Source organism: Xenopus tropicalis, chromosome 2 (assembly GCF_000004195.4).
Source record: "Xenopus tropicalis strain Nigerian chromosome 2, UCB_Xtro_10.0, whole genome shotgun sequence".
Taxonomy (NCBI): Eukaryota; Metazoa; Chordata; class Amphibia; order Anura; family Pipidae; genus Xenopus; species Xenopus tropicalis.
The window spans coordinates 70,225,031-70,247,110 of record NC_030678.2 but is presented as its reverse complement, the minus strand read 5'-3'; the positions used below and the strand labels follow the sequence as shown (position 1 = coordinate 70,247,110).

The following is a 22,080-nucleotide window of genomic DNA, read 5'->3' as shown; positions in this document are numbered from 1 at the left end:
GCGGGGCGATTTGCGCAAAATCGTGCCGCCGCGTCTGCCATCCCACCCGCGACTTACATTGTCGCCGATGGGATGGCAGGGGAAGGCAACTCGGGGAGATTAGTCGCCCGCGAACAGGGAGTTTTGCCGCGGGCGACTAATCTCCCCGTGTGCCAGAGCCCTTATGGTCAAGGGATATGAGCCCATTTTATTTAAAGGACATGTAAACCCCACACACAAAAATTTAATCAGTGAAATCTTCAATACCTGCCAGACTGGTTGTCTAGAGGTTAATAGTAAGGCTGCAATATCTCCTTAATCACTTAGATTTCCTTCTCCTCCTGTAACCCCCCTCGCCCCCCCCCCCTTGCTTTGATTCTTGGCTTGCCAGACATGCTCAGTTGTTCTAAGCTCAGATTACTAAACACGCCCCCCAGTTTAGCAGCCAGTAAAGAGATGGCATAGCTGGTTCCCATAGAAACTCAGCTCAGCTGTCTGCTTCATTTTTTTTCCTCCTAAGCTTAGCTTTACCATACTAGCCTATTTGAGCCTGTATTCTTGATGAAATGTATGCTGAATAAGGGTCTGTGTGTGTATATGATGATTTAAATGTAACTGATTATGTATCAGAGGAAAAATGGCCACCGGGTGAAAGCTGCTATTTGCTTTAGGAAAATGTGATGGTGCTGGCAAGCAGTACAAATGATGCCATTTGGGTGGGGGAGACGTGCCCAATTGATATACATTGTAGGCAAATGTAGTCTTTACATGTCCTTTAACCATGTGTCCTGTAGTGCAGATACTCTTTCCTTATGATGTTCCTACATTTTTAGGATGATACAGGTATAGGACCCGATATCCAGAATGCTTAGGACCAAGTGTATTCTGGATAAGGGGTCTTTCCGTAATTTGGATCTCCATACCGTAAGTCTCCAAAAAATCAATAAAACATTAATTAAACCCAATAAGATTGTTTTGTGTCCAATAAGGATTAATTGTATCTTAGTTAGGAACAAGTACAAGGTATTGTTTTATTACTACAGAGAAGAAGGAAATCTGTTTTAAAATTTTGAATTATTTGATTAAAATGGAGTCCGTGAAAGACAGGCCTTCTGTAATTCGGAGCTTTCTGGATAATGGATTTCCTGATAAGGGAACCCATACCTGTAATATCAAAACTGCTAAAATAAAATGCATTCTATAGACTCCACAGTTAGGGTTGCCACATTTTCTGGAAATAAATACTGAGCTTCCTGTATTTATATCTATCTTCCCATTAATAACATTGACATCAAGCCAGTAAAATACCTGTCAGGCAATCCTATCCTTTACATTAAACCTTTATGAAGTATTGTACAACCCAGAGTGTGAATTACCCTGAAAGCTTTTACAGTACACAATGTAGGCCATATATGACAGCATTCCAAGGACATTTGAAGCTGTTCTAAAGTCAAGCATGGTCCTACTCCTTTTAAAGTCCTTTTAACATTAAACAAGTATTTTTAGCAAGAAACTGGCATTTATTTTGTTATTAAACATCCATACCGGTTATAAATGTATTTAAAGAACTAAGCTACCAATCATATAGTGCCCGCCCCGCCTCTCTTCCTTTAAGCACTTCCCAGATGTCACTGCACTCCTCTTGACCTGTACTTGTGTAGCCTGAGCATTGGCATTAGGTCATTCTGGCACATACACAAGATTTTGGGGTGCTAAAAAACTTGCCTTATGATTGTGAATTTCAAGACTGAAGGGAACAAAATGTAAATAACCTAAATAGTGTGAAAAGTTTATTTTCTCTTACAGGTGTCTGTGGGACACAGGGACCATGGGTATAGTATCTACCAGCAGGAGGCAGGACACTAGAGAGGAAGAAGAGGAAGAAGCCCCTCCTCCCAGATACTATACCCCCCGTCACTTCCTTAGTGAGCCAGTTTTCTCTAGTGTCCTCAGGAGACAGGATCTTCAGCTCCATTCTGATTTCTACGGCCAGACTCTGGCACCAGGGGTTGTCCTATAGGGCCTCTTCAGAGTTCCCTCCACAGGCTCCCCCCTACGTGGGACTCAGGCACCGGGGCCAGTAAGACTCCTACGGAGCGGGCCATACAGAAAATCCCTGCCTAACCTTTTAGTGCAGAAGCTGTCCGGTCCTGCCACTCCAGTGTCCCAGCGTTCCAGCCCAGGTCAGTCTGTCAGCTCCCAGCCTGCCTCTCCAGCTCGCCCTGTTTGCCTGCCAGCAGCTGCCTCTTCTCTCCTAGGTGCCCCTCGGTTCCCTTGCGTTTCACCGCCATGCGTTCCACCGCCATGCGTTCCACCTCCTTCATGCGTTCCACGTGACGTCAGAGCGCGGCGCCATTTTGTGTGCGCCTTCTCTTCGCGCGCTCTGTCTTCGCGCCATTCTCCTCCGCTCTCCATCCTGATCGGTCGGCCTGCAAACAGCTCCCGGGACACAGGACGGTATTCTGGCAGGAGGGGGGGGCACTTCAGGGGAGAATTCAGGAACAGGCAGGGCAGGGCTGGAACGGCAGCAGCGGGGGTTTTTTCTGACAGGGTTTAACCCTTTCTGGGCTGTTGTATTTTGTTGGCTGTTATCTGTTATCTGCATTATCTGCTGGGCACTGTGAGGTTATCTTCCCTGCTGGGAAGCTCTATAGAGTTACTTTAAAACTCTTTTACCTTGTTTGATTTAAAAAAAAAAAAAAAAAAAAGCTGAACATTCATTTTTTCTCTGCTTTCACTGCCTATTGCATTAAGGACTTCCCGTCTTTTTTGCTTAATCCCTGCTGCCTGTTTACTAAGAACTGCACTGTATTATTGTTGCTGTTGTGTCTGTCATGGCAGAGGGCATTCCAGAGGGCCCCTTTTCCAGGGGGGTTTCCAGTTCCTCTAAAGTAAAATACTTAGCATGCGCCAGATGCTGCAAACGTCTCCCATCTGGCAGAAAGGAACCTCTTTGTTCCTCATGCTCTAAACTTCCGGCTGAGACTCCATCCCAGGCCCCGGCTGTGCCTCTTCCCCCCTCCACAGATATAGCAGGGGAGGACTCCATCCCAGCGCAGGCCTCTTCATCCAACCAGGACCCGCCTCCATGGGCGGCTCAACTTTCTTCAGGCATCCCCAAGTTAGCGGCCTGTCTTGATAAGCTATTAGACAGACTGGATAGGGAGGAACCGCAACCCACCAGGCCCCCTAAGCGGCAAGCGCTACTTCACCTGGAGGACTACAGTGACTCAGAGTCACTACACGCCTCAGCCACTTGGGATGATAATTCCCTAAGTGAGGGAGAGATATCCTCCGACGGGCCGGACGACCCGGACAACACATCCAGGTCCTCGCCCGAGGCCATTGACGCTCTTATTGCGTCAGTTATGTCATGTCTTGACCTCAAGACGCCAGAATCCACTGAGTCCTCCTCCTCTTCCTCTTCCCTTTTCAAGCGCCAGAAGAGGACCTCCGCCGTTTTTCCTTCCCACGACCAACTGGATTCCCTCATCCAGTCAGAGTGGAACCATCCTGAGAGGCGTTTCCAGACCTCCCGGCGTTTCCAACGCTCTTACCCATTTCCACAAGAGTCTTTGGAAAGATGGTCAACTCCTCCTTCCGTGGATGCTCCGGTATCCCGGTTGTCCAAAAACACGGCGCTTCCTGTCCCGGATTCCTCTTCCTTCAAGGACCCAATGGACAAGAAGATGGAGGGGTTCCTCAGAGCTACGTTCTCTTCCGCCGGGGAGAGTCTTCGCCCGGTTCTGGCATCCGCCTGGGTTTCCCGCGCGATACAAACCTGGTCCGATTCTCTCATTGAGGCCATCTCCTCGGGCTCTTCCAGACAGGAACTATCGCTCCTAGCTTCCAGGATTCGCGACGCTAACGAATTTCTCTGCGAAGCCTCTCTGGACTCTGTCCAGGCCATCAGCCGCACATCAGCGCTCGCCGTAGCTGCGCGTCGCTCACTGTGGCTCAAGCTTTGGTCAGCAGACATGTCCTCCAAGAAGTCGCTTACCACCCTTTCCTTCAAGGGTAAACTCCTTTTCGGTCCAGAGCTTGACAAGATAATCAGCCAGGCTACAGGAGGAAAGAGTACCTTCCTCCCACAGCCCAAAAACCGCCCTTCCTTTCGCAGGGGTCGTTTCTTTTGCCCCAAGGGCTCAAAGTTCTCTTCCTCCAGGGAGTCCTCATCCACAGGGGAGAGGTTCCACAACGCCTCAGGGAAACCGAAGTTTCAGACCCGCTCCAGGTACTCCTGGCAGGGTAGACGTCCTCAAGCCAAACCTACTGACAAGCCCTCCGCATGACTACCCCCAGCTGGGATGTCCCTCCCCCGTAGGAGGCAGACTTCGCTTTTTTCCGCAAGGCATGGCTCCGTCTCACCTCCGACCCATGGGTACACAGAGTGGTGTCCTCAGGCTATCGCCTCGAGTTTCTTTCCAGCCCGCCAAGCAGGTTCTTCATGTCCCGACTGTCTCAAGACCCTCTCAGACAGTCCGCCTTCCTCGCCATCGTCCAGGATCTCCTGGACGAGAGAGTCATCACTCCGGTCCCTCCGGGAGAGAGGTTCCGGGGGTTTTACTCCAACCTCTTTCTTGTTCCAAAGCGAGACGGCTCTTTTCGGCCTATTCTAGACCTCAAGAAACTCAACAACCACCTTCGTTTCTCTCGATTCAAGATGGAATCGCTCAGGTCGGTGATTGCAGCCATGGGTCACAACGAGTACCTCGTGGCCCTGGACAGAAAGGATGCCTACCTCCACGTCCCCATTTTCCCTCCCCACTGGAAATACTTAAGATTTGCTGTCCAGAACCTCCACTTTCAGTTCACAGCCCTCCCATTCGGGCTCACCTCAGCGCCACGCATCTTCACCAAGATCATGGCAGCGGCGGCGGCCTCCCTCAGGTCACAGGGGGTCTCGATCACCCCTTACCTGGACGACCTCCTCCTCAAGGCACCATCGCCCTCCTCAGCGACGTCTCAGTTGAAACTGGTCACCTCAACCCTAACCTCTCTGGGCTGGAAAATCAACCTGGAGAAGTCGCGACTCACTCCGTCTCGCCGGATGCCCTTCCTGGGCATGATTTTCGACATCGCACTTCAGAGAGTGTTCCTCCCTCCGGAAAAGATTTCCAGAATCCAGGACCTGACACGACGTCTAATCCAGTCTCCATCTCCATCCATCCGCTTTGCGATGCAGGTGTTAGGATCCATGGTGTCCTCCATAGAGGCGGTGCCCTTCGCACAGTTCCACCTGCGTGACCTCCAGTGGAACATTCTGGACCAGTGGACCCGCACCAGCCTGTCCCAACGGTTCCGGATCCTTCCCAAGACTCAGGCCTCCCTGGCGTGGTGGCTCAACTCATCCCACCTGACCAAGGGCCGTTCTCTGCAGGAACCACATTGGCGCCTCCTGACCACGGACGCCAGCCTCAAGGGCTGGGGAGCAGTCCTGGACCACCTTTCGGCCCAAGGGACCTGGTCGAAGACCGAAGCTCTCCTCCCCATCAACATTCTGGAGATCAGGGCAGTCCGCCTAGCACTTCTACACTGGCAGCACCTCCTCCGGGGTCAGGCCATCAAGGTGCAATCCGACAACGCAACCACCGTCGCCTATCTGAATCACCAAGGCGGAACCAGAAGTCGCCAGGCTCTCAAGGAGGTCAGTCTCATTCTGACCTGGGCAGAGACCCAGGAGTCCCGATTGACAGCCGTCTACATTCCCGGACTCGACAACTGGCAGGCCGACTACCTCAGTCGCCAACAGCTCGACCCAGGAGAGTGGGCCCTAAGCCCAAAAATCTTCCAGGACATCGTTGCACGATGGGGGCTCCCAACCGTGGACCTCATGGCCTCTCGCCAAAACCGACAGGTCCCCCTATTCATGGCCAGGTGCAGGGACCCCCTAGCCCTAGCAGCAGACGCTCTCACGGCCAGCTGGGACTTTCCCCTCGTGTACGTCTTCCCTCCTCTTCCCCTCCTGCCCACAGTCATCAGGAAGATCAAGGCCGGGACCGGTCCAGTGATCCTAGTGGCCCCCTTCTGGCCCAAAAGGGCCTGGTTCTCCGATCTGGTCCAGCTCAGCAGAGCAGATCCTTGGCGCCTACCCCTGGACCCCGACCTTCTGACTCAGGGTCCAATCCGTCACCCGGACCCAGCCTTCCTCAGTTTGACGGCCTGGCTGTTGAAACCCTAGTACTCCAGCGCAAAGGGTTCTCTCCAGACGTCATTCGCACCATGATGGCTGCCCGGAAGCCTATCTCATCCAGGACCTACCACCGAGTCTGGAAGATCTTCAAGGAGTGGTGTGACGCTACGGGTCATCCCTTTCAGGTCTTCTCCCTCCCCCGACTCCTGTCCTTCCTTCAGTCAGGGCTATCCAAGGGCCTCTCCCTGGGATCCCTCAAGTCTCAGATATCGGCTCTATCGGTCCTTTTCCAGCGCCGCCTGGCTACTATACCGGACATAGTCACCTTCCTCCAGGGGGTCTCGAGGCTCCATCCCCCCTTCCGTGACCCCGTTCCCCCCTGGGACCTCAACCTGGTCCTCACGGCCCTGCAGGGCCCACCCTTCGAGCCACTGGCTAGCATCTCCCTGATGTGGCTCACCTGGAAGTCTGTTTTTCTATTGGCCATCTCCTCGGCACGCCGGGTGTCCGAGATCTCGGCTTTGTCACACACCCAGCCTTACCTCGCCTTCCACTCGGACCGAGCAGTTCTCAGAACCGTGCCTTCCTTCGTGCCTAAGGTTGGTTCCTCCTTCCACATCAACCAGGACATTACCATTCCGTCCTTCTGTCCTCAGCCATCTTCCCCCAAGGAAGTGGCATTGCACGCGCTGGACCCGGTCCGGGCGCTAAAATTCTACCTCCATCGAACTCAGGACATCCGTCAGTCCTCAGCTCTCTTTATCCTGCCAACCGGCGCACAGAAGGGTTCCTCGGCTTCTAAGGCCACCTTGTCCCGTTGGATCAAAGAGGCCATCCGCAGAGCATACATTGCCAAGGGTAGAACCCCACCTCTCCACATCAGAGCCCACTCCACTCGGGGAATCGGCACCTCCTGGGCTTTTAGGAACAGGGCCTCAGCCGAACAAGTCTGCAGGGCCACTACATGGTCCTCTATCCGTTCCTTTACCAAATTTTACAGATTTGAGGTTTTTGCGGCATCTGACGCCCATTTCGGGAGAAAGGTACTGCAAGCCGCAGTGGCCTGACATCGCTTCTCCCACCCTTCTTACTGGGACAGCTTTGGTATGTCCCCATGGTCCCTGTGTCCCACAGACACCTGTAAGAGAAAAGGAGATTTTGTGATTACTCACCGTTAAATCCTTTTCTCTTAGGACGTCTGTGGGACACAGGGCTTCCCCCCCGGAAGCGGTCCTTCTGGAAAAGTTGTTCTGCCTTACCTTAGTTAAGTATTCGGTTATTCTGTTAATTGTTAATCCGTTATATGGTTGACAAAACTGGCTCACTAAGGAAGTGACGGGGGGTATAGTATCTGGGAGGAGGGGCTTCTTCCTCTTCTTCCTCTCTAGTGTCCTGCCTCCTGCTGGTAGATACTATACCCATGGTCCCTGTGTCCCACAGACGTCCTAAGAGAAAAGGATTTAACAGTGAGTAATCACAAAATCTCCTTTTCCTCAACTAACATGATTGAAAGGATTTGTAATTATTTCTTAGGGTGACAGAAGCAAGCATGGGTAATGGCCTTGCAACCAAATGGTTGTGCTGTCCCTAAAGAAGCTGTTATGGAAAAGGGCAGACATGGCAGCATTGTTGGGTTGACTCAAAGGGGCTGTTTTATAAATATAGGTACTAAATTAAGTGCAGTTGCCAATAAACAAGTAGATTTCAGGAGTGCACTGCTGTCAATATATATAAAAACAAAGATCTAATTGGTAGCTTTTGAGAATTGCACTTGTGCAGTTTATTCATAAATAAGTTTGTTCAACTATGTCAGCATAGGTGTAGACACAATTTAGCTGCAAAGTTTTTGCAATGTTTTCCTGTTTGTTACATATATCTTTTTGAAATGAATATGTTTAATGTTTTCTAATTGCTCCTTTCTCAACATAAAACATAAGCCCCCTGAAAAGGAGGGAGGTCTCCCCAGGCAGGTGGGTAACAAGACAGAATGTGCGCTACTGGGATTTGTTTTGGACCTGAAGCAAGATTATCAGACAGTGCGAAACGAAATTCCTGAAGAGAACCTCTACAAAGTTTATACGTTCAATTCTGTGCGAAAATCTATGAGCACAGTGTTGTGTGACTCTTCTGGAAAATTCCGCATGTACAGCAAAGGGGCCTCTGAAATCATCTTGCGCAAGTAAGTGCTGAGCAGAAGATCTTTGAAAAATATCTGTAAGATATGGGTATGAATTACAAAGATAAGAAAAACAAGAAGAGAAAGAAGAAAGAGGGGGGGTTACCCAGTTGAATACAATGCATTGGTTTCCTTTATTATATCACGGGGGGGGGGGGGCTTTATGTCACTACCTGCTTGATCAACTAGCAGGCAACTTTCATTTAGACAAAAAGGTTGGTACATGATGGACACAAATCTTTTTTTAGCCTTAATTACTATGTTTAATATTTTATGAGTTCAATCTCATAGTGATTGCTAGGTTATGATTATCATGAATAATTCTTACTGTTTAAATTAGGAACTCTTCATACAGCTAACTACCCCATTACTTCAGTGAGTTTAGGGAAATTCGAACTGGTGTTGGTGTTCTTTGTGCTAAGTCTGAGTTACAAACACAATCTCCTAAACAAATGGCAACTAGGACACTAATTGTATGACTTTTTGTACCACCAGGAGTGTGAAAGGTGGAGGTAAATAAACATTAATAATACCTTTTTACATAGTAAGTTAGGTTGAAAAAAGACGTCCATCACATTCAACCATAATGCCTATATATAACCTGTAAAGCCTCAGCCGCAGAGGGGAAAAAATTCCTTCCTGACTCCAAGATGGCAGTCAGACCAGTCCCTGGATCAACTTGTATTTTAGAGTTATCACCCATAACGCCATCCAGCCCCTTCTTAGAGCTATATAATGTATCAGCCAGTACGACTGGTTCAGGGAGGGAATTCCACAACTTCACAGCTCTCACAGTAATAAAATTCTTAAACAGAACCTCCCTTTTTCTAAGTGAAGTTGGTGCCCTCATGTCAGTTGGAAGGACCTACTGGTAAATAAAGCATTAGAGAGGTTATTATATGATCCCCTTATATATTTATGCATAGTTATCATGTCAGCCAAGTTTATTATCTACAGGTTCCTTCTCCATTATGGATGGATATGGCTTGCATACTTCTACATTCCAGGTGCATGACCTTACATTTATCCACATTAAATCTCATCTGCCACTTAGCCACCCAGATTGCCAGTTTGCCAAGATCTTGCTGCAAGGATGCCACATCCTGGATAGAATTGACTGGTCTGCAAAGTTGTGTGTCATCTGCAAACACTGATAGATTACTTATAATACCCTCCCCTAAGTCTCTTATGAACAAGTTAAACAAAAGTGGACCCAGTACAGAACCCTGAGGGACCCCACTTAGAACCTTACTCCAAGTAGAGAATGCACCATTAACAACCACCCTCTGTACCCGATCCTGTAGCCAGTTTTCTATCCATGTGCAAACGATTTCACTAAGACCAATAGACCTTAATTTAGAAAGCAGTCATTTATGGGGAATGGTATCAAATGCTTTGGCAAAATAGATCACATCTACTGCACCCCCACTGTCCAGCTTCTTACTAACCTCTTCATAAAAAAGCAATTAAATTGGTCTGACATGACCTGTCCCTATAAAGCCATGCTGATTACTGATCATAATGCCATTCTTCAGTACATAATTTTTTATGTGATCCCTTAACAAGCCTTCAAATAACTTGCCCACCATGAATGTCAAACTTACTGGCCTATAATTGCCAGGCTGAGATCTTACTTCCTTTTTAAATATAGGAATGACATTAGCTTTCTTCCAATCCATAGGTATCATACCAGATGAAAGCGAGTCTGAGAATATCAGAAACAGAGGCAACTTTAAAACTGACCCTAGCTCTCTCAGTACCCGAGCGTGTATTCCATAATTCCCATTTTTACTTAGTTTGTTTTCTGTTTCTGCTTGTTTTTTTATTTATGCTTTTGGCGTGTTGTGCTGTTTTTTGACTAAGGGACCAGCAAATTAAAGACTTTTGAAAAGCTTTTCACTCTACTGCGCATGCTCGCGCAGCAATACAGGAAGGAGGAAGCGCTGCAGCTACCCCGGGCTGGTGCTGTTCTCTTTGAACAGGGGAACCAGCCTGGGGTAAAAGGTAGGCTATTGAAGTCACTTGGGGGTGCCTAACATTTTGGCACCCCCAAGTGACTTTGACTTTCCTTCTCCTTTAAGAGAACTCCTGCAGCTAGGCTAAGCTCTGTATACATAGAAAGCTGCTAAATAGCAAATGCTAAAAACTTTTTACATACATTTTGTATAGCTTATATACCTGTAATCTTATACAAGAAGCGGATATCTATATACATATGGCTTTACTATATGTGTATCAGTATAGTGGATTGTTCTCACCATGTCAGTGAAGAAGTGCTAACTCTAAAATCAACAGATGCATTCCAAACAATCCATCCTGTTTGTACCACAGATGCACCCGAATCCTGGACCAAGGAGGAGATGTGTGCCCCTTTAAAGCAAAGGACCGGGATGAGATGGTAAAGAAAGTAATTGAACCTATGGCATGCGATGGCTTGCGCACAATCTGCCTAGCATATCGTGACTTCCCTTCAGATAGTGAGCCTAATTGGGATAATGAGGGCGACATCCTCTCTGACCTTATTTGCATTGCTGTAGTAGGAATAGAAGATCCTGTTCGACCAGAGGTATGATGCACCTTTTTCTATATTAATTTTAAATAGTGCTTTTTGTTATTAACATTTAAGTTGTTGGTTATGCCATGATTTTTTTTAAAGGGGTACTAACATAAATATGAAAATTTAATATAAGCTTCATCTAATGGAAATAAAGTTTTTTAATTAATTATATTTAGATATTTTCATACTATTTATGAAATAATCAAATTACTCTTCACTATCTCCCCTCTCAGCAATCTGTCTCTACATACAGGCTTTGTGAAAGATGGCTGTAATATGTTGTCTAGGGAAAGAAAGCACACATTAGTGATGCGTTTGATCTAACTGTCTGACTACGACTCCAGCATGAAGAAACAGGTTGTTGAGAGGTGTTAATGAAGAAACCATACAGAATATTTAATTCATTATTTTTTAAAATTTTTAATTATTAATCATTATTTACAAACTGTTTTTGCATTCTCTCTTCATTTCCTGCTCTGTTTTTTCTTATTTACATCATCTGCCAGGTGCCTGAAGCAATTCAAAAGTGCCAGCGTGCAGGTATCACAGTGCGCATGGTTACTGGGGACAATATAAACACAGCTCGAGCAATAGCTACCAAGTGTGGTATCCTGCAGCCAGGAGAAGACTTCTTGTGCTTGGAGGGAAAAGAATTCAACACACTGATCCGAAATGAAAAGGGAGAGGTAAACAGTCTGTGGAGAATTATAAAGGTTGAACAAGAACAGTGGTTCAGACCTTTGTTCACTATTGATTCATAAGATGCTAATTTACAGGCTCTTCTGTAGCTTAAAGGACATGTCAACCCTAAAATAAAATTTTGTCTGATAAAAGAAAACATAATTCTAAGCAACTATGCAATTTTCATTAATTACAAATTTTTAATGGTCATTTTTTGCATATATTATTGCTATTTAAAGCAGTGTTTGTCTGTCCTTTTTCTATTCTCTGCCCTGGTGGCTCTGACTTTGAAACAGTGTAACAAACGCCAGAAGTCTGACAGGCCTGTATTGCTTGAGGAGACTGGCTTTTGCAACATTGTTTAAAAAAACACAACTAGGAGTTAGGCAAATGCTGCTTTCAATAGCAATTACATTTGCAATACACATTTTTAATATTGAAAAGTTGCTTAAAATTCTCTTATTTTATTAGGCAAAAATTATTTTTGGGTTGACATACCCTTTAAATGAGCTTTAACAAATTCACAAATCTTGAGTTCTTAATAATATAATAGTATTATATATTGATATGTCACATCAACAAACCAGCTTGATATGGGGGTAATGTAATTAAGAATCTGGATCTTGTGCCATCACTTTGTCCACAATGTAAACACACAGTAGACAACGGTTGTGCCTATCACAAAGGAAGTTTTTTCTTTCCCATAGCACCAGGCTCATAATAAAGTGATGGCACTTTCACTCACATATAGCATACATGATCGTTTAGGCAATTTGCAATCCTATGCTTATTGAGATATGCTTGTCAATCCACACACAGGTGGAAAAAAACTCTATTTTATTTGTAGTTGCACATTAAATGGCCACTAATCAATAACACAATATAGAGGGATGGTGGGCGATCTTTTTTCCTTTCTCTTTCATTTAAAATAGCAAAGATGGTTCTTTTTGGTAAGGGCAGTAAGGTTGTGGAATGCCCTGCCAATTGTTGTTGTTGTTGTTTTTGTAGATTATGTTAATGCCTTTAACCCTTTAACTGCCAGGCAATTTGGTCAAAGTGGACCTTGTACTTTTAAAGACGTTTTTGAACATTCTGCACTCTTTCACTTCACTTTTACTTCACTCCTAGAGGGTACTTTTAGTTGTTCTGGGAAAATAATATATTGTGTTTTTCGGCACAATTTAAGCTTTCAAAATATGCTAGAATTATTGTATAATTTCACTTCTGTAACAAGATATAGGCTTCTAAATGTCTAAAAGCTTTCACTTTGCGGCCTTTTTTTCCCACATATTATCATGTACCAAGATAAAACATTCTAATTATGTACCCCAGGGGTCCACTGAACAGTTTTATGCCCAATGTGCATAGGTTTACCTAAGTATGTGGCATGTAGGGGCCCCCAAGGTGAAGATACCCCATACGATCTATCATTTCTGTCATTTCAGCTATTATAAAACCAACACATTTACTGCATTTTCCTGAGGGGAAAAGCTATAAAAAAAAAAAGCACACTCACACCAGAAAACTATATATTTTTGGAAAGTACACATTTCCCTGAATCTAAAATGGGTACCCGTGTCTTTTTACTCAAAAGTACCAAGCTGCAAAGGTTTCCTAAAATTGCAGATTTTTATTTCTGAAAATCACCTCAAAGCTTGCAGCATCCTACCTCCCACATACTATTAGGTACGAAGATAAAACATCCTAATTATGTACCCCAGGGGTCTACTGAAGAGTTTCAGTTATACTCACCCCAGAAAACCATATATTTTTGGAAAGTACTCATTACCTCGAATCTAAAATGGGTACCCAAGTCTTTCAAAGTACCAAGCTGCAAAGCTTCTCTAAAATTGGCGATTTTTAAGAAACATCCTAAAATCACCTAAAAACTTCCACTTTGCACCATCTTTACTCCCACAGGTCATTAGGTAACCATATAAAACACTAAATATGAACGACAGCGCTCTACCAAACAGTTTAATGTCCAATATACATGGGTTTATCAAAGTACATGACCCCAAAATATATCTTGTGCACACTAATTTCATGGCTTACATTTACCTAATTCATAAACACTGGCAGTTTTCTGTATGGTAAAAGAGGCAAAAATTTATGGTGACCCCTGAAAATCATATATTTTTGGAAAGAACACATTCAGACAACTCCAAAAATGAAAACAAGAGGTTTGCTGAACAGTTAGATGGCCAATATGCATAGATACAGTATACCAAAGTCTGTGGCTATGTATGGACCACAAATAAAAGTTGTACATATAATTTTTTTCACCTGCCAACTCAGCTTCTGCAAACAGAGCCCCCGACTGCATATTATGTGCTGTAATACCCCCTAACCGTACAGAGACCCCCAGATTCTGACAAATCCGAAACAGGTGAAGACCTCTTTCTATACAAAACTATGGAATGGCAAAGCTACGCTAAAAGAAATGCAACAAAGTGTAAAACTGCAACAAAAAAATGAAATACAATTAGGCAAATCCATGAAATAACCAAATTAATTCCGATGGTCACACTGTGAAATAGTTTTTAGGGGAAAAACAGAAAAACAAAAGACAAAATTATAAAATAGGGGGCTGCAGGAGGAAGCTCTTAACAGCAGACACGAGTACAATCATGTCTGCTGTTAGAAAGGCCAGCCCCCTTGGTTGTTGAGGTATTGAGGTATTTGTATATATAGTTTATAGATGTAAGTGTATAGATAGGTCTGTATGTATATGTAGATATAGCTGTGCTCACCACCATTGGGGGTGGGGTGCAATAAGGCTGTGACCACAAAAGTTCTGCAGATCTCATCTTGGTACCTAATGGCAGTCAGGCTACATCTGGCGAGCACATGGAGGGCTGTGCGGCCCCCCAAAGAAATGCCACCCCACACCATTACTGACCCACTGCCAAACCAGTCAGTCAAACCAGTCAGTCTGTCACGTCTGTCACATGTGCTCAGTGTGAACCTGCTTTCATATGTGAAGTGCACAGGGCGCCAGTGGCGATTTTGCCAATCTTGGTGTGAAGATCGCTGAAGGTCATTTTGCAGGACTCTGGCAGTGCTCCTCCTATTCCTCCTTGCACAAAGGCGGAGGTAGCGGTCCTGCTGCTGGGTTGTTGCCCTCCTACAGGCTCCTCCATGTCTCCTGATGTACTGGCCTGTCTCCTGGTAGCACCTCCATGCTCTGGACGCTACGCTGACAGACACAGCAAACCTTCTTGCCATAGCTCGCATTGGTGTGCCATCCTGGATGAGCTGCACTACCTGAGCCATTTGTGTGGGTTGTAGACTCCATCTAATGCTACCACTGGAGTGAAAGCACCGCCACCATTCAAAAATGACCAAAACATCAGCCAGAAAGCATAGGAACTGAGAAGTGGTCTGTGGTCACCACCTGCAGAACCACTCCTTTATTGGGGATGTCTTGCTAATTGCCTATAATTTCCACCTGTTGTCTATTCCACTTGCACAACAGCATGTAAAATTGATTGTCAAACAGTGTTGCTACCTAAGTGGACAGTTTGATTTCACAGAAGTGTGATTGACTTGGATTTACATTGTGTTGTTTAAGTGTTCCCTTTATTTTTTTGAGCAGTGTATATAAAATAGTCCATAGGGTGCACACCATTTGCAGCAACAAAACCTGGGTGCTAGTACAAAAAAAATGCACTGGAACACGGACAGCACTATTTAAATGCAAAAATAGAAAGGTTTATTACTCAACATTTCGGTCTCGCACAGAAACCTTCATCTGGAGTGTTTGTTTTTCACTCAAGATGAAGATTTCTGTGTGAGACCGAAACGTTGAGTAATAAACCATTCTATTTTTGCATTTACATTTTGCTCACAATCCTTTAAATCCTAGGAGTGCTGTCCTTGTTCCAATATATATATATATATATATATATATATATATATATATATATATATATATATATATATTGACTTTGCTGGTGGATCGGAAGTTGAGGAGTCTCCTGTCCAGGGAAATCAGTCATAAAGAAGCGAATGGAGGACTGACTGAGTACGCTGAATTTTGAAGTGCGAGAGTTCACATTCACACAGGAAGATGCAATGCGTATCCTCTTTACTGACTTGGCTGCTGCGCAACTTGATGGTAAGTTGCCAAAAGACGTATTCAATCATTTAAACACTCTCAGAAAGAGGGAGGTGGACTTTTATTTACATGGTCTATATGTATCAGATTACTATAGACAGCGCAAGATTCCGAGGGGGTTTAGGATACAGAATGTACCCACTATAGGTCTAGTGCTGACTTCTTTAGCCCATGGTGTGGTATCCTAAATAAATGTTCTCTAGATTTGATGTTAGTTGTTATTGATGAATCCAGCAAGTTGTTGGCAAAAGTGCGTTCTGAAATTATGGAAGTGGAGGGCAAAGCCCTAACTATTCTAAAGACAGATCAGTCAGTCAATTGATTACACAAGTTGGAGGTGAGTGTACAACAATATCGACAGGAATTAGTGGCATTAAAACAAAATAAAATCCTTAAGGTTGAACAAGATTAAAGGACTGTAGAGTGTATGGTTGGCTCATTGGATGGGCTGAGGGAATAAGGAGGACCAGGCGTAGAAACAAGGGGGAGAGGAACTTCTCTACTGTAGATGGTTCAGGTGGTTCCCCTACATCTGATTCTGATACCAGTCACTCTATTACAGCATGTGCTACACAGGAGATAAGTGCACATGGCGTGCACAATACGAGTCTTTTTTAGGAGTAAACCAAGGAAAAGAAAACATACCAGGTGGGGTGGTGGTAAAGGGAAGGGGGTAGACCACCAAAAAACCGATACAGTGATCCTGAGTCAACATGTGCTTACCTTGAGTATAGTATCACTTCTTTAATGTGGGTTATCTTTTGTACCTGTTAACAAGACTGATGCCTTTAGTTTAGAGGTTGAACTTTATAGATTTCAACCTAAGCTGAAGTTGAAAGATCACTTTAAGATCACCCTCCCAATACCACTACTTCTATCAAAACATATGCTAAGATTGTACAATGGAAAGTAATGAAATGCTGAAAAAAAGAAAATATATTTTAATCGAATTTAACAAAGTCTGATAGGTATGTTATTAACTCTTTGTGCAGTGATAAACAGTTGATTGTACGCCCTACTGATAGTGCTATTGGATTTGATGTGCAATAGACAGGAGGTATTACAGCAACTGTCTGATGTCAATGTCTATGACCGCCCTATTATATCAGCAAATGTGGCTACCTTTTGGGATAATTTTTTACAACCACAGTGTACACGGATGTGGTCTTACATAGCAGATACCTCCTCACTGTTGAATATTTTGCAACAGCTAGGTCCATTGTTGGCTGAGACCTTGTTTGTCTCACTTGATGTATGTAATTTATACACTATTATCCCTTTGAGTGAGGGGGTTGCTGCTTGTAGGAGGGTATTAATTGAGGGACATACAGGATCTCCACCTGTCAAGTTTTTGTGTTCCCTGTTGCAGTTGGTGTTAACGTGTAATTACTTCAGGTTTGAACAAACTTTTTACCTACAGAAGACTGGCACGGCAATGGACTCTAATGTGGCCCCCTCATACGCAAATCTATATATGAATTCTTTTAAAGATGAATATATTTACCCTAAATATGCAGGTAGTTTGTTTCTATATTACAGATACATCAATGATATTTTGATCATTTGGCATGGGTACCACATTGGAGTCCAATTGTTTGTTGCCAGCCTAAATACTTTACCTACACCTGTGACATTTACTCTTAATTATCATAAGGACATTAATTAATTTTTAGATGTCAGGATTTTCCTACATCCACTGGGATAGGAACCACACTGTACCGGAAAGATACAGACCGTACAGTTTTTCATGCTCATAGTTTCCACCCTCCCTTAGTGATTAAGTCCATTCCGTACACACAGTTTTTGAGAGTGTTTAGGATTAATAAAGATTTTGCAACTGCAGTAAAGCAAGCTAATGAGATGTGTGACCGATTTCTGGATAGGGGTTATTCCCTGGAATATCTTAACACTGAGATGGAGAGGGCGTAAAGAATTTGAAAGCTAGGTTATCCAAGGACACACTAGAATGGACCCAATCTGAGCAGATGGTATTTGTTTCAGACTTTACACCAATGAGTCATGATATCAATATGGCTATTAAGAAACATTGCCCAATTTTGCAATTAGACTCTGTACTATCTTTTAATCATATGCCACCCCCAGTATGTGCTTACCGCTGGGGTCGTTCACTCAGAGATATGCTGATGGTGACTGATTTGAGACATGAAAACCCTGGAACCTGGCGGAGGGTAAGGAGGGTAAACTGGGTTGTTTCTGGTGTGGTGGGTGTAAAACTTCTGGATGTCTAATTACGGGAAGTATGTTTGCCCATCCACACTGGGAAAAAGTTCTCTTTCCGACATAGACTGTCATGCAAATCTGATTATGTGATTTATTGCATCATGTGCCCATGTGGCTTATATTGGAAAATGTATTACTTCCTTTTGTACACGGATGAATAATCATAGATCTGTGATTGTACAGCACTGGCTACTGGGAAATCAGATACCCCATTAGCAAGACATTTTATACAATATAAACATTCATTGCCTATGCTAAGAGCGATAGGACCATATTCCAGTGGAAGTCCAGTGGATCCGGAGATTAGACACAATGTTTTTTATGAATTATCCTTGATGAATTGCAATTTATTTCATGTGATGATCTCTCTATATGTTTTATATTGATTATTTGTGCCTTGGTTTATGCTGATTATTTGTGATATTTTGCTTCTTATGGACTGATTCTCTTAATATGGTAATGTTCTTTTATATTTATCGATGTGTATTTTAGTGGGTCACTGTGATCACTTTTCACATTCAGCATCCTGGTAAATGGCAGCAGATTCTTAACAAGAATGTCCTGGTACATTTCTCCAGTCATCCGTCTTTTAATTATATGAAGTCTTGCCAGTACCATATGCTGAAAAACACCCCCACACCAAGATGTTCCCACCTTCAAACTTCACTATTGGTATAATGTTTATGGGGTGATGCCGAGTGCCATTTCTCCACCAAACTTGGTGTGTGCAATGACATCCAAAGAGTTAAAGGTTGGTCTTATCTGACCAGGCTATATTCTCCTAGAATTTCATTGGCTTGTCGAAATGTTGAGCAGCAAACTTTAAATGAGCTTCTACATGCTTTTTTCTTCAACAGTTTTGTAACTTATACATAACTTGTACATATAGCAGGCAATATGGTCATATGTATAGTAAATCATTATTTTCCTGTTTTATATGGTGATAATGATTTACAAAGGGTATTACAACATTGAAGTAAGTATGTTGCCCGTAGGGCTAAAACTTTGGGCAACATTTTGTCACCAAGTGTGATTCCTTCAAGAGCTAAAAAAGGAACTTGGTTAAAAACAGTGGGCAGTTATCGTTGTGGGGCTGTATGGTGCATGACTTGTTCTGGTATAAAAACATCTAATAGTGTTATCAGTAGTAGTTCAGGCAAAACTTTTAGGGTGAGGCAATATGTAAATTGCAATTTGCGATTTGTTGTTTATTTGCTAACATGTTCCAAAAGTACAATATGTGGGAGCATATAAATCATATTACTTCCAAAAATACAACAGTGGTGTCTAGACATTTTATGAATGTAATGGTGGAGATTTAGCATGTCTTTGGATACAAAGTATTGAGAAATTGTTTCCCTCAGTTAGGGAAGATGATTTAATGTATAGGCTCATCCATAGGGAAACTTTCTGGATCTTTAATTTAGATACTCGACAGCCGAAAGGTTAAAATTTGAAAATTGATGTAATGTGCTGTGTTTGACCACAAGGTGGAGCGCTTAGCATTACTCCTACTACTTTATTCCTCCGAAATGGTCAGTGGATGGCTTCGGAACGAATTTGTAACTTATTTTACTACGTTCTTGTACTTCAAATGTATATCTTCATTCTGTTACAATTTTATACTAGTGTATCTTTTTGTAAATGATTTCAATCCCAACAAAAAACGTTATAAGAGGTTAATAATTTGCATACCGTATATACTCGAGTATAAGCCGAGTTTTTCAGCTCCCAAAATGAGCTCAAAAAGGCCACCTCGGCTTATACTCGAGTATATATATTGAACCCCCTCCCCTGAACATACCTATTTTATACGTTAATGATTTATTGAACCCCCACCCCTGGACATTCTGTGTAGGCTGGAGTATATGCGGTAATGATGATTTGAACCCCCTCTCCTGGGCATACCTTCGGGCTTTAACGTGCACTCGAACCCCCCTGGATACACGTGCATGGGCTCCTGCGCCAGCACTCCACACACGAATACATTCTTGCTCGTGCAGTCCCAATTCCAGGACATACGTTCGTGCAAGAAGCACGACCTCGCGTCGCGCGACGTGCCCCCTGACGTCACGGGGGTAGGGGGGGGGGTGCGAGCGAGAGTGAGTGGCCACATGGGAACGCACGCACATATGTCCAGGAGCGGGGACTGTTTGCGCTAGCAAGAATGTATTACACCTAAAAAAAATGGAACTCAGATACAAATGCCTTAAACTGTTCAACAACTGAGGTAAATCACACATAGTTTTGCCATTTTAGGATATAATATTTTGCTATACAGCAATGTATAACTAATTTCATATGCTGTGTTCAGCATCATTTTCTATTGCAGTTAGGCTTGATTATGTAGTATTCTGTGTTTATTACACTTAGTATTGTAGCTTTTGCTTTGTATTGATTGTTACTGTTCATATAGTTTTTTATGTACACTTTCCACGCTTGATAGTTATTGCTGTAATAGTGTCCGATTAGTGTTTCCTTGTTTCATAGAAAGTATATCAGTGTGGGTGCTGGCATAATCCAAGTACTGTTGTAAGGTGAAATGTGTGCCTATGTACAACTTATAGGTATGGACCAACTGTATACAACTGATTTATAGATAACAATGGGAAATAAATGTTAAAATGTCATTTATATCAAATATTTCATGTATCATATACATGTTAACATTTAAACTCAGCATGGCATATATTGGGCATACTTCCCACAGGTTTAAAAACCACTCTGCTGAGCACCATAGAACAATTAAAGTGCTGTAAATATTTTGTACTGTGACAGCTGCCCGGAAGGTATTAAACCATACTCCATAATCAGAAGAGAAGCTAACACACACCAATTATATAGCTCCATCATGAAAATATATACACCCCAGATGTCTTATACAATTTAAACAAATTCAAGGAAATTTTACCAAATTCACAAGGCGTGACACCATCCGTCCTGCACAAATTGTTTCCCAAGTGGTGGGAGGAGGCAAGGGGAATTGTACCCAGGAGGTCAGGTAGTGTTGGACTTGTAGGTATTTGTAGGATTTGGAAGATTCTATTTTTGAGGCATAGCACAGGTAATATAAAATCATCAGCTTTTGCAAAATTAAAATGATAACACTTAGATGGCCGGCTGGACAGGTAATCCGGTGCTGCCCTTACTACTCGGACACAGGCTAGTGTGCAGGTGTGTTAAAAGAAATCAATGCCTAGGCTTATACTCGAGTCAATACATTTTTCCAGTTTTCTTAGGTAAAATTAGGTACCTCGGCTTATATTCGGATCGGCTTATACTCGAGTATATACGGTATATACGAATTAGAATTTTGATGTAATTTCCCCTTAAAGTATTTTAAATAGCCATTTATATTTGCTTGAGATTGTGCCTATGATTATGTATTTTTGAATACGATTTTTGTTTTAAACCTCTACAATAAAAGACATTTTTTTTATAGTGGACAAAGGAGTGCGTGCCAGTTTTCTGCAATTTATTTCTATGCTACAGCCCAAGCTACGGGTTCAGGGTATTGCCCCTAGGCCACTATATTTCTTGTAGTATTCCTTTGATTTTGCAGAAATTACTTGCAATATTGACTAGCAGTTGGAGGGTCTGGAGTTTTTACACCCGGACAAACTAAATTACTGGGTGAGCTACCGGTTTTAATAATTTTGGCAAAGTCTTGTGCGAAGAGTCTTGGGTTTGTACAGCCAGGCTATTATTAACTAATGGTGAGCCCTTTTAGAAAGACCCCCCTTTAAGTAAAACTAAACCACTTATTTAAAACTGTTGTTGTCAAAAATGTCACAAAGTTTTATAAATCTCGAATGTGCGTGGTTTTAAAAAATATTGAATTTTTTGAGGAAAAAAATAAAAAAATATTATACTGCCAAAAAACATATACATAAAACTTGGGAAAAAATAAACATAACAAGAATCAAACTTTTCTCAGAAAACCTTAGTAGATGGGCCTCATAGAGTCACGTCTACACAGGAGTCGACATGATCATAACAGCAACATATTAACCCATTATTACTCGTTTTTTCACCCACAGAAAGTACATCATGGACATCTCTCATACATATAATTTGTAATACAATGTAAGCAAGATACAGAGATATAAATATCTGGGACCATTACTTTTCTTTACCATTGCTATGCAATACACACAAAAAATATTATATTAAAAAGGAGAAAAAAGAAAAAA

General features: G+C 43.1%; 1 protein-coding gene across 7 annotated transcripts in view; it reads left to right on the top strand.

The window, feature by feature from the left end:
- Window positions 1-22,080, top strand: part of LOC100488346 (plasma membrane calcium-transporting ATPase 4) — a 145,188-nt gene that overhangs the window by 91,974 nt on the left and 31,134 nt on the right. For all 7 annotated transcript variants that reach the window (XM_018091532.2, XM_031896858.1, XM_002932973.5 and 4 more), the window contains 3 exons: window positions 8,050-8,291; window positions 10,620-10,854; window positions 11,352-11,531. In XM_018091532.2, the coding sequence (XP_017947021.1) occupies window positions 8,050-8,291; window positions 10,620-10,854; window positions 11,352-11,531 (657 nt within the window). The remainder of the gene's footprint in view (window positions 1-8,049; window positions 8,292-10,619; window positions 10,855-11,351; window positions 11,532-22,080) is intronic.